The sequence below is a fragment of the Anolis carolinensis genome, unplaced genomic scaffold, assembly GCF_035594765.1.
Source record: "Anolis carolinensis isolate JA03-04 unplaced genomic scaffold, rAnoCar3.1.pri scaffold_9, whole genome shotgun sequence".
In the NCBI taxonomy this organism is placed as follows: domain Eukaryota; kingdom Metazoa; phylum Chordata; class Lepidosauria; order Squamata; family Dactyloidae; genus Anolis; species Anolis carolinensis.
The window spans coordinates 22,633,425-22,646,919 of NW_026943820.1; the positions used below are offsets into that span (position 1 = coordinate 22,633,425).

Consider the following 13,495-nt stretch of genomic DNA (forward strand, 5'->3'; position numbering starts at 1 on the left):
TTTCTTTTTGTTGTATCAACCTAGAGCCGTGAATGATGGGTTGTGTTGTCAAATTTCGAGGTTGGGGGGCCTGTAATTTTGCTGTTTTGTCCGCTGCCCTGATGCCATCACTCTTTTATATATATAGATAAGGTATGTGAATAGGCCCCTGGTGGTGGCGAAGTGTGTTAAAGCACTGAGCTGCTGAACTTGCGGACCAAAAGGTCCCAGGTTCAAATCCCGGGAGCGGAGTGAGCGCCCGCTGTTAGCCCCAGCTCCTGCCAACCTAGCAGTTCGAAAACATGCCAATGTGAGTAGATCAATAGGTACGGCTCCAGTGGGAAGGTAACGGCACTCCATGCAGTCATGCTGGCCACATGACCTTGGAGGTGTCTACGGACAATGCCGGCTCTTCGGCTTAGAAATGGAGATGAGCACCAACCCCCAGAGTCGGTCACGAATGGACTTTATGTCAGGGGAAAACCTTTACCTTTCTAAGGTATGTGAAATTGCATGAGACAACAAAGATTCAGTTGACATTGCTCTGAATATACACTGAGGTTCCATATTTTATTAAAGACTTGTAAAAGTACCAAACATAATGAAATAGTTAAGAGTATTTTTATTATAAAACTTATAAAATAATTAAATAGTACAGTTTATACTTTGCTCTTTTTTCCTTTTACACCATAATCCATATTTTTATGGAACTCTTTTTTACTGTATCATGGCCACTTATGCAGGAAGCAAGTGATGAAATAAAAAGAAGGGAGATGAGAGCTACGTATTAATAAATTAAGTTTTTTTTACAGAAAAATAAAGACGACAATTCTAAAACCAAACTCGGCATTTATGAGGAGAAAGCCCACTCCCCTCCTTTGAAAGTTTGTGTTTAAATTGTTGAATAAACTGAGTATTTTGGACATGCTTCTATTGATGGTTTCTTAAACAAACAGTGCATGTGTGTATATATGTATGTGTTTTCTTAATCCGTTAGAAAAGCCACTGCTAATCTTAGCTGACCACGGTCTGTGATTAGTGCTGATGTGGCTAATTTTAGTTTGGTAACAGTGGCAATAAAACTAAACTACATTCATCAAATCAAGCTGTGGGTTTGGGAGGAAAGATATTTTTAAGCAGTCCTTTTTAACTGTTCCCCAGAAAATTGGATCAGAAAGCAACCACATTTCTGCCATAGGGGGTTTGGCAAAGATAGAGTGGATGTTATTTTTCCTTGTCCCTAACTTGAAATTTTCACATTTAAACCCCATTGTGTCTTGAGTGCTCTGGATTACGAATCTACAAATATTCCCAACATAGCAGAAAAGTCTTAAATGCAACATGTGCACACCAACAAGTTCTAATCATTTGAAGCAGGTGGTTTCAAGCACAGATAATCATGTATAAAAATGATTTCTTTCTTCATTATGTGATGATATGGTGGTATCACAGTTTTGTACATTGCATGGATTGCTTTTTTCTCTGATCCAAACTATAGGTGACAAAAGTAGAACGCAGAACTGAATCCAGCACCTCTGAACATATATTGGGGATGGAGACTGTGCATTCCTCCAGATTTTGATGAGCTACAGCAGGGGTCCTCAAACTTTTTAAGCAGAGGGCCGGTCCACGGTCCCTCAGAGTGTTGGGGGGACAGACTATAGTTTAAAAACAAATATGAACAAATTCCTATGCACACTGCATATGTCTTATTTGTAGTGCAAAAAAAAGGCCAACGAAATGTTATGGTTTGCAAAGGCACTGTGCTATATTTGTGTGTTAACTGGAAAATGAAGTCGATTGCCTGAACCTGCAAAGACCTGTAATTTGATTTGAAACTGTTTCTGTTCTGCTGCTGGAGAACCGGTTTGAACAAGTTTTTGTTCAGTGTTAGTCTGTGTGGTGACTGAGTACTGCCCGGGGAAGATGGCTCTGTACTCAGAGAGTGCTTGCTATTTCTGAGGACTGTATTCTTCACTGAAGCAGATTTATGGACTGAAAAGGGACTGTTTATGACTGCTGGGTTTCTGTAAGCAGTCAGAGGGACCATTGTGAATACCATTGCTCTTTGGATCTCTTGGAATTAGTAAAGTTCTTGTATTATTTGTTCTGCAAATCTGAGTGGTGCGTCATTGTTCTGCAGGGTGACTCTGGGCTCATGGGCACATGTAAGAGCTTCCGTTTACCATCTACAATGCACAACACAAAAGAACAATACAATATTTAAAAATAAGAATAATTTTAACCCACATAAACCTACCAGGATTTCAATGGGATGTGTGGGCTTGCTTCTTGCTGATGAGATAGTCAAGTTAATTAGGATGGTTGTTGTTGTTGTTGTTGTTGTTGTTGTTGTTGTTGTTGTTGTGTGCCTTCAAGTCAAAGTCTAAAACTGAGGGCGGGGGCCAGATAAATGATCTTGGAGGGCCGCATGTGGCCCCCTGGGCCTTAGTTTGGGGACCCCTGAGCTACAGCTTTCTTCATCTTTCTCAACAGTTAACAGATTTGTTTGAATATTTGAGCAGTTATATTTGTAGTTTTTAATTAAAATATCTGCCTTTTTTTGTTCCTGGAGAGCTTAAACCCTTGTGCCGGCTGAATTGCTGACCTGAAGGTTGGCAGTTCGAATCCACGAGACAGGGTGAACTCCCATTTGTCAGCCCTAGCTTTCTTTGAGAACGGACGATTTTCTCACACCAGAAGCAACTTGTCTCAATTCGCTTCTGACACGATAAAAAAGTAGGAATTTATCCTGATCGTGCAATTGGTTTTTTTGGCTCCAGACCACGGTTTTATACTGGACCAGCAACTGCTGAAATGAACCTCATGATTTATTATTTCATCTACTGACAAAAATGAAATAACAACATTGAATTCATTGATCCTCTTGTAGCTTCCAAAAACTGGTTCACTGGTTTCATGCCATTTCTACTTTGTTGTCAACAGTTTTCTTATTTATGTTTCATGTTTGGAAACTCAAATTTTGTGCTTTAAAAAATAAAGCTACTGCCAGCATGCCATTCAATATTGCCTGGACTTATGATACCACAACATTTGGGAATCAATTTTATGGTTGTTAATTGTTGGGAATCACCCTGGACTACTCAAGTCTAAATGTAGTCAGATAGAGGATAGAGTTAGATTGAGGGAATCCTTTCCCTGTTTCCAAAGCATGCCTAGATAGGCTTTACTGTGTTTCACTCTATCCTGTTTACATCACATCCCTTACTTTGAAGTTAGTAGAAATGTGAATCTCTAGGGAGACTAACTCATTGGTCAGAATGTCTTTTATGGCCCCAATAAACTGGACCATAAGGTTGGAACCATTTTGGTTCTCTCTTCTCCCTTTGTTCTTCTAGCTAATAAGCAGCATCTTGTTGTCTCTCCTGGCAAGATGTAACTATTTAGATGTTTGTAATTTTTCCTTTCTTATTTTTCCTTAGAAACCAGTCTAGAGTAGACTAGACAGCTCCCAAGCCTTTCTATCTACAATGGAGTCCTTTTTACCTAAATAAATACTTTTTGAACTTTTACTGAGACTCTGCAGTCCATTGCAATCCTAAATGGTCAAAGGCTTCTCTTTGCTCGCCCCGTGTAAGTAACTATTGCATTTGAAAGCTTTTGCTTTTGCTACTCTGCTAATTTTTGGTGGAATCTCCCCCAGAGAGGGTTAAATTGAGTCTAACCGCTCAGAGATTACCACAACAGAATATAGCCCCAAAATGTACATCTTAAACTGGGCAGTGCCTAACTAGAGAATTTTCAAGAGGCGGCAGTTTTGGATATTGAGAAATGAAAGACCCATGATGTTTCTCTTCTCAATGGATTCCATGGCTGGGAGACTGCTCCAGTCACTATTTCTCAATGTTCCATTTCTTAGTTAGGTTATTGCACTACCTGGTTTCAAAGGTAGCTATTAGACATGTCCAAAAAATCGTTTTAAATTGTATATCGGAATTATTTCGGATTGTTCTCACTTTTTGATATGCATTCCGAGACATTGTCTCACAGCGCAACTGGCAATGTAATTCAAACCATTGTTGGCCCATTCTCTAATTGTCTCTTAATGTTTCGTTAATTTTTTTCCCTCCCAAAATTTTTTTAAAATATATTTTTAAAAATATTTTTTTAAATTTTGTTTTGTTTCTGCAACCTACCTAGAATGGGAGCTTAGTGCAGGCTAACATGGCTGCCGCTCCCCGGCCAATCAGAAGCTTCCACGATGGATGCAAAGGTGGGGGCTAGGGTTGATGAGGATAGCTCAAGAAATGGGGGCGGGAGAGCCCTGTAAAAGTCCCCCCCCAGGTTCCTTTTTTTTGGCAATTGCACATGCGCGCCTGCCATTTTAGAAACATTTAGAATCATTACGAATTTTCGGAAATATCCGAAATTTTTGAGTGAAAAAATCGGAAATACTTTCTATATCGAAGCGCCAGCGCCCCCTACTTTAGAAACGAGAATTGAAACATTTTTTTCATCGATCAGACATGCCTAGTAGCTATATCTGAAGATGGTGGCACTAGCAGGAGTAGTTTAGATTATGGAGTTTGTCATGGTAGCTATATCTGATGAGGCAGAATCTCAGCCTATATTTTCACATCCCAGTTCTACAGGTTCTTTATTAAGTGTGTTTAAAATTGTGGGATTCTGACAATAATTATGTTCTAGCACCAACAATAATGTGCATGACAGCAAATGTGCATAATTCATATGTTAGCTGAGGTATGAAATTCATACTACACAGCCATGCTAGAAAAAAACGCATTGTTCTTCTGGATGGAGCAACTCAATGAGTGCCTGCCTCTCTAGTGGTTCATAAACCTTGCCTGAGTACTATTCAAAGTGGAAAGGTGAACAATGAGTGCCTGCCTCTCTAGTGGTTCATAAACCTTGCCTGAGTACTAATTCTTGCTTTCCCAGCAGCAAGTGAAATTGAAAAGCACATTTTATCTCAGGAGTGGGAGGCATTTTCAAACTTCAGTTACCAAAAGCTCTAATTATTACAGTAAACACTAAGGAATTGTGAGACTTTTAGCTGAAAACAGCAACCTCAAGTTACTTGCTGTGGGGACTGGCAATCCTCTCCCCAATATGTCAAGCACCAGTACCATGTTTCAAGTTATTGGCGTCTACTTGCTCTTTCTGTCCTGGAAACTTGTGTGGTACTATCAGCCAATGACTCATGGATTCGTACCAGTCCATGTGCCACATCTATGAGTAGTAATGGTTAGAAATATAGAAAGGTGCCCCAGCTTTGATTTATTTAGATAGTGCAGCATATGTGATTATTGTGGATACCATAAATCCTTTGTTAGGGAGCACAATGCATTGTCTCCATGGCCACTAACGGAATTTATCTTGATAATTTTCTCCTTCTTTCAGAGAACTCACATCAACAGTCATAATTCATAATTCACCATGCCAAACATGCCAGTTCATTCTGGAGACTGGCTTCGGCCATCAACAATGCAGTTGATTTTCTTCTCTCTTTCAACAGAGAACATCAGAAAAGACAGAAAGCACCTAATCTGCTAATGTTCAGCAACACCCTAGGTGTTTGGTAACAGCGCAGATTTTCTGTATGTCTCATTCAGCACAAAGTTTACCAGAGCAGATACTGCTCTATAATACCCAAAACACTTTCACTGGCAATCTCTGTGACATTCAGTTCTAGAAGCCTCACAAAACATTTCAACATCAGCAGAGAGGAAGACTCGATAGCACCAAAAAGTCAGACTCAGGCCATTTAAATCAGTTCTTCCATGTACATGATTTGCAGCATTGTTTGCCGTAAAACTTGTGATTGCAGACACCGTGTTGGGGGACAAGGTGGCACCAAGCGAAGAAATCCACACAAGAAGGATCATCTGCAGTAAGAAAATTGGAGATACATTTATTTTACAGTATTGCATACTGAAACCTAGCAAACTGATAGTAATGGAAATTTAATTGTCCCATGACGAATGAAAATAATTGCCCCTGCTGTTAAATACAGTAGAGTCTCACTTATCCAACGTTCTGGATTATCCAACACATTTTTGTAGTCAATGTTTTCAATACATCATGATATTTTGGTGCTAAATTCACAAATACAGTAATTTTTACATAGCATTACTGCGTATTGAACTATAGTAGAGTCTCACTTATCCAACATAAACGGGCCGGCAGAACGTTGGATAAGCGAATATGTTGGATAAAAAGGAGAGATTAAGGAAAAGCCTATTACACATAAAATTAGGTTATGGTTTTACAAATTATGCACCAAAACATCATGTTTAACAACAAATTTGACAGAAAAAGTAGTTCAATACGCAGTAATGCTATGTAGTAATTACTGTATTTATGAATTTAGCACCAAAATATCACAATGCATTGAAAACATTGACTACAAAAATGAGTTGGATAATCCAGAAGCTTGGATAAGCGAGGCTTGGATAAGTGAGGCTTGGATAAGTGAGACTCTACTGTACTTTCTTAGTTTGTTTGTTTTTAAGGAGACCCAACATGGTTTACAACAAGGTTTAAGATAAGCTGATATAAAAGTTTAATAATAAATTTGCTATTCTGTAAAATATTATGATTTGGCACAGTATGGAATACTTTAAAGGGCCTAACAATTACACTGCGCCTCCTCTTCCAACTTCCCCTTCTTCCTAAACTATTAAACCCTCAGATGTTAATTCAAATAAAAATGTCTTGACCTGCCAGTGTTCAATTGTCCCAACAAACTACCAATTCTAGAATTCTATACCATGTCGCCATGGGCAGTTCATGTGGAATCAGGACTGAAGATCTTAAAACTCAAGTCTGGACACATAAGGCTTTATTAGTCATAACCAACATTATGAATTGTGGCTGAACATGAACAAGTAGCCAGATTTTTTCATATCAGGAGCGACTTAAGAAACTGCAAGTCGCTTCTAGTGTGAGAGAATTGGCCATCTGCAAGGACATTGTCCAGGGGATGCCCGGATATTTGAAGTTTTTACCATCCTGTGGGAGGCTTCTCTATGGAGCTCATAGATAGGAGCTCACCTTGATCTCCACAGTTTCAAACCGCCAACCTGTCAGTCAGCAGCCCTGCCAGCACAAGCCACCAGGAACTCCTACAACCCTATGTTGAGGGAATATTCAGTTGTACCTAGATTTATGGAAGCAACTTGCATGGGAGGTTATCAAGGTGTGTGCTATCATAGCCAGATCTGACATCTCCATGAATAGCAGAGATGGTACAGTATTTTAGGCCACTGCTGGGCAGCCAGGCTCAGCTCTGAATCCAACATTATACATAAGACGCAGAGCTGAGATTTCAGGGGAGAATGCAATCCCATCTCTGTCCTTTCTTGAAGTTGGTTTCAGGAAAACATCTGGCTCCTGCTTGGGCCCTCTCCCCGTTTGGACCCAAGCAGGTCCAAATCCCGGGAGCGGAATGAGTGCCTGCTGTTAGCCCCAGCTCCTGCCAACCTAGCAGTTCAAAAACATGCAAATGTGAGTAGATCAATAGGTACCACTCCGGCGGGAAGATAACAGCGCTCCATGCAGTCATGCCGGCCACATGACCTTGAAGGTGTCTATGGACAACGCTGGCTCTTCAGCTTAGAAATGGAGATGAGCACCAACCCCCAGAGTCGGTCACGACTGGACCTAACGTCAGGGGAAAACCTTTACCTTTACCTAACATTCAATCAGATCTCTTCTGTCATTGAATAGGATGATATCCACATGTTTTACACACCATGGGTATCTACAGGGTTACACTATAAGATTAGGAAATAGATAGTTTGAAACATTTGACAAGCCCAACTCCACTCAGGTCCCTTTCACACTGCCCTATATCCCACGATCTGATACCAGATTATCTGATTATCCCAGATTATTTGACAGTGGAGACTCATATAATCCAGTTCAAAATAGATAATATGGGATCCGATCCTAGGATATAGGGCAGTGTGGAAGAGGTCTCGGTTGCATCAACTTCAGATGAACTATTGGATGAGAAGCTTGTTCTTTCTTTTATGTTTGGTTCATGTAGGGTACACATAACTTTCCTTTAAGAAATGTTTGCTTTTCACATCCAAAAAAAAACCAAGTTGACTCAAAGGCTCTCAAGTCAAATGATGGAAATGGGGGGAAATGAGCATAAGAGCAGGTCCAGCTTCCTTAGGGAACACATGTTAACTTTCCACGAAAGCCTCATTTCTTTCCGATGATCTCTCCCCAATGATTCACTGGGTTGAAACTATGTGGTGGGTAATTGAAAGTGACTGGTTTCAATACCGTTCCAGCACAGCTGGCTGTGTGCAATGGTGAAGACAGAGACTTAGAGCCTGGTGAAGAGGTAATTGATCTCCAAGGCCCCAAAGACAGTTGCAATAAAGTCAAAAGGACTTCTACAGCTGTAAGGAGAGGGGAGGGTTGGGGCCAAAGCAAATCAATAACAGACACTGGATACAAACTTTCCAATAAGAGGAGAGAGGGAAAATAGGGAGAAATTGTATCCAACAACTATCATGTCAGACTACACAGAGAAGCCATTGAAATCCACAAGTATGTGGACAACTTCAACAGAAAGGAGGAAACCATGAAAATGAACAAAATCTGGCCACCAGTATTAAAAAAACTCAAAAATCAAAACAGTAGATGGGAAGCAACACTCTGAGGGCAGAGGAGCCCCAAGGACGGCTAATGACTCTGAACAAAGGATGCCCCCCAGGCAAGAGACAAACCTTTCCAATGCTAATTAAGGTGATTAACTGAAACATTAACGCTGGCTTCCAACTGACAAAGGACTCTTGTCACACCCTGGACTCACCATCTATATATATAAAAGAGTGATGGCATCACGGCGACCGACAAAACAACAAAACTACAGGCCCCCCAACCTCGAAATTTAACAACACAACCCATCATCCATGCCTCTAGGTTGATACAACAAAAAAGAAAAGAAAAATAAAGTCCTAATTAGAGGGAGAGGAATAATTGCTTTTATCCAATTGCTGCCAGTTAGAAGGCTAAGCTCCTCCAACTTGGTCTCCTAGCAACCCAATAAAAAATAATAATAAACACTAAAAAATAATTAAAAACACTAAAAGATTAATACAATAAAATACTATAATAACAGAAAATAACTAAAAATAATACAAGAAAATAATAAAATATAATAAATAAAAAGATAACTTACAATAAAATTAATTAAAAAAATACAAACAACGTCAAATAAAAATTACACAACAATTTTTAACCAATACCACCACCACTTTGCCACAGCAACGCGTGGCCGGGCACAGCTAGTAGATATATATTTTTGGCTTTGAGTTTGATTTGTTCTGATACACATTTGTATTTAAAAAGTAATTCTTACTCTTATTTTACCTTTCTTTTCAGGAACAAGGCAGAAGTTAGTATTGCAGGCTCTGGACATTGCAGGTTGTTGATGAGGAAGGCAACCTGTAGCTATCTGGCCCTGATAAAGACACTGCACCATCCGTGTTTGTACTCCACCGCCACAGGTCACTGAACACTGCAAAGAGGAAGATTTTTTTTTAAATGCCCTTTACACATTCATTCTGAACTTTTCAGTGACTATCTCATTGTTGCTACTGCTGCTGTTGCATGCCTTCAAATAATTTCCAACTTATTGCTTGAATTCCCACCATCAAATAAAGAGGCCAGACACAAGAACATGGAGCTAAAGTGCCATTTCTTGGCCTATTTATTTGTTTACTATAACTCCTGGGAGAATCTGTAAACTAAAATAACCTGTAAGGGAAAGAACTTGTAAGGAAATAGCCATTTATGTTGTGGATAATCTCTTTCAGACAGGTGTCACTTCCTTTGATCACCTCCAAGGACTGTTTTTGTACTAATACCATAAATTCCAAGAGCCACCCAAAATATCTGGCTGGACACCTTGGCCGATCTTGGACTCTGGAGTCCAACACTCAAGCAACTATGTAACATTGGCTCTCTGCCTTTAATCAAAGGTGGAAAGTGACCAGTCCATATAATATGCCCGTGGCAGGGTGAGCACCCGTCAATTAAAAATAAAAAATAGTCCCTGCTCGTTGCTGACTTAGCAACCTGAAAGATAGTTGCATCTATCAAGCAGGAAATAAGGTACCACTTATATAAAAAAAAATGGGGAGGCAAGGTTAACTAATTTACGACCTGGAATGAGGAAGTGCCATCAGAGTGGATGACGAAGCAGCTGCTCCCCCTTGTGGCCAGAATCGAACATCCCCTCAGGAGAAGGTTAAATTGCCTCTGCGTCTGTCTCTGTCTCAGTCTCTGTTTGATGTGTTTATGGGCATTTAATGTTTCCCCTATGTGTGTATAATGTGATCCGCCCTGAGTCTCATTTGGGGTGAGAAGGGCGGAATATAAATACTGTAAATAAACTGTAAATAAATTATGCTCAGTGGATATTCAAGCAATGAAGCACTGACTATGTGACCTTTAAGGATATCAGGTCTACACCAACTGGCTATGAGGCTTAAACACTAAAGTTGAGTGTATGTCCTATCAAATAAAAGTTTCACATTTACTGTACAGTAGAGTCACTTATCCAAGCTAAACGGGCCAGCAGAAGCTTGGATAAGCGAATATCTTGGATAATAAGGAAGGATTAAGGAAAAGCCTATTAAACATCAAATTAGGTTATGATTTTACAAATTAAGCACAAAAACATCATGTTTTACAACAAATTTGACAGAAAAGCAGTTCAATATGCAGTAATGTTATGCTGTAATTACTGAATTTACGAATTTAGCACCAAAATATCATGATATATTGAAAACATTGACTACAAAAATGGTTTGGATCATCCAGAACGTTGGATAAGCGAGGCTTGGATAAGTGAGACTCTACTGTATAAATTGTCTAGCTTTGTGCAGGTTTTTGACATTTGTTTACAACGTAGATATCATCTTGCTTTATACATCATTATGCACGTGTTGTGTTAAGTTATATACTGGAAATAGATACGGATACTGATATGTCCAGAAATCTGGGCTACAACATCTACAAATCCCAGTTGTATGGCCAATGACTGAGTATTAAGGAGCAGGGTGTGCGCAGATTTTGTTTCCTCCATTTCGTATGAATATATGTGAATGCCAGCAACTGGGATTCCCTTTTATTTATTGCAAAGGCTAGCACATTCATCAACTTGCCTAATTAAAATTTAGCAATTAATGAGCAGGGGCGAAATGGTACTGTGAGGTCAGGAACAACCTAAGCAAACTTATCATAAATATGGATCATTTCTACTCTACTCTACTCTACTGTATTGGAGAAATTTAAATCTTTATTTGTATGTCAATCTTAAGCACAAAAGCTTTCATGTATGTACTGTCAAAATGCTTATATCAGGGATACACAAATCTTAAGCACTTAGACTTACATGGATGAGCTTTCAAATAAATGCTTGTGTCCAAGATATGTGACTCATAGAGTCAAGCAGGTTCCAAAAAATACAGAAGCTTATTGCAAAACTGGCAAAAATGTACAAACTGAGGCACTAATCAATCAAACAATTTCAGGAATTCCAGACAGTCTTTGTAAATCTCTACGGATGTTGTGTACAATGATTTGTAGGTTCAGCCACACTACAACCCTCTGAAGAACGATATGGAAGACAGCATTGCTGAAACAGCAGGAGCACTTTTATGTAAGTGACTATCAGTTTCCAGACAAATGAGTCAGTGAGAACAATATGCTGTTTCTGCTGTTCTTGCTGTTCCTACACTTGACACAGCAGGAATCCCGGCAAGACTACCCCTGCCATTAAACAGAATATGTTGGCTGTCTTATCTAGATATTTAGATATTTCTCTAAATTTATATTTAAATAAATATCTAGATATTTCCCTTGTGAAGCACAATTAAAGATTACCGTATATACTCGAAGATAAGCCTAGTTTTTCAGCCCTTATTTATGAGCTGAAAAAGCCTCCCCCAGCTTATAATCAGATCAAGGTCAAGGCCAGCAACGGAGCCTGCAGGCTATTGCTTACAATATGTGATCTATTTCTCTCTTCTCCCTTATCAGTGTGTTTTCTTTTGCAAAGCCTCACGCTCTTAATCAAGGGAATGTTTTGAAAAGAGAAAGACACCCTTGCAAGTCAGGAAGAAGAAAAATATATATTCATTAATCTTATGAAAGCATTTCCCCCTGAAATATTTGTTAAACTCTCCTACAGATATATCAGCATTAACCCATGTTATACCATACCAAACCTGAACTTTGTATTGGCTTGATGTTAATTTTGAAATACAGCAATGAAATGTAAATTTAAAAAGTAAGGGCAAACTATGTACTTTTATATGTGTATCTATCTATATACATTAATTTTATATATGAATTTGCCCTCATATGTTTGCAGATCTTTGCAAATCCTTTATACATATAGATCCATGTACCTGTGTATCTGTAGCCATACATATACATTATTTTATATGTGAATTTACCCTCATATGTTTGCAAGTCTCTGCAAATATCTATATAAAGAGAGATGAATATATTCTTACCTACCTATATATAGGGCTTGCAAATATTACAGGGTGGAAATGAACACACAAATATATATAGACATGTCTTTATATATATATATATATATATATATATATATATATACATACATACACATATATATATATATACACAAACACACACACAGTAGAGTCTCACTTATCCAACACTCGCTTATCCAACGTTCTCGATTATCCATCGCATTTTTGTAGTCAATGTTTTCAATATATCGTGATATTTTGGTGCTAAATTCGTAAATACAGTAATTACTACACAACATTACTGCGTATTGAACTACTTTTTCTGTCAGATTTGTTGTATAACATGATGTTTTGGTGCTGAATTTGTAAAATCATAACCTAATTTGATGTTTAATAGGCTTCATCTTAATGCCTCCTTATTATCCAACATATTTGCTTATCCAATGTTCTGCCAGCCCGTTTATGTTGGATAATTGAGACTCTACTGTACTTTTATATATGTATATCTATCTATATACATTAATTTTATATATGAATTTTCCCTCATATGTTTGCAGATCTTTGCAAATCCTTTATACATATAGATCCATGTACCTGTGTATCTGTAGCCATACATATACATTATTTTATATGTGAATTTACCCTCTTATGTTTGCAAGTCTCTGCAAATATCTATATAAAGAGAGATGTCTGGATAGATATGAATATATTCTTACCTACCGATATATATAGGGCTTGCAAATATTACAGGGTGGAAATGAACACACAAATATATATAGACATGTCTTGATAGATATGAATATATATATATATATATATATATATATATATATATATGTATGTATGGCTTGCAAATATTGTAGGGGAAATGCACACACACACACACACACACACACACACACACACACAGAGGGGATTTGCAAACGTTTCAGGGGGAAATGCATATGTGAAATTAGTGTCTATAATTAAAGATCTATATCTAGCTCTGCATTGTTTATATAAGCATT

General features: G+C 38.4%; 1 protein-coding gene across 4 annotated transcripts in view; it reads right to left on the reverse strand.

Moving 5' to 3' along the window:
* Window positions 1-530: 530 nt before the first annotated feature.
* The window catches only part of adamts18 (ADAM metallopeptidase with thrombospondin type 1 motif 18), a 111,706-nt gene continuing 98,741 nt past the window's right edge, over window positions 531-13,495 (reverse strand). For 3 of the 4 annotated variants that reach the window (XM_062961583.1, XM_062961582.1, XM_062961584.1), the window contains 2 exons: window positions 9,352-9,499; window positions 531-5,846 (listed from right to left, as the gene is read on the reverse strand). In XM_062961583.1, the coding sequence (XP_062817653.1) occupies window positions 5,731-5,846; window positions 9,352-9,499 (264 nt within the window). In that variant the 3' untranslated portion in view covers window positions 531-5,730. The remainder of the gene's footprint in view (window positions 5,847-9,351; window positions 9,500-13,495) is intronic. The other variant, XR_010000535.1, reaches the window with a different exon arrangement.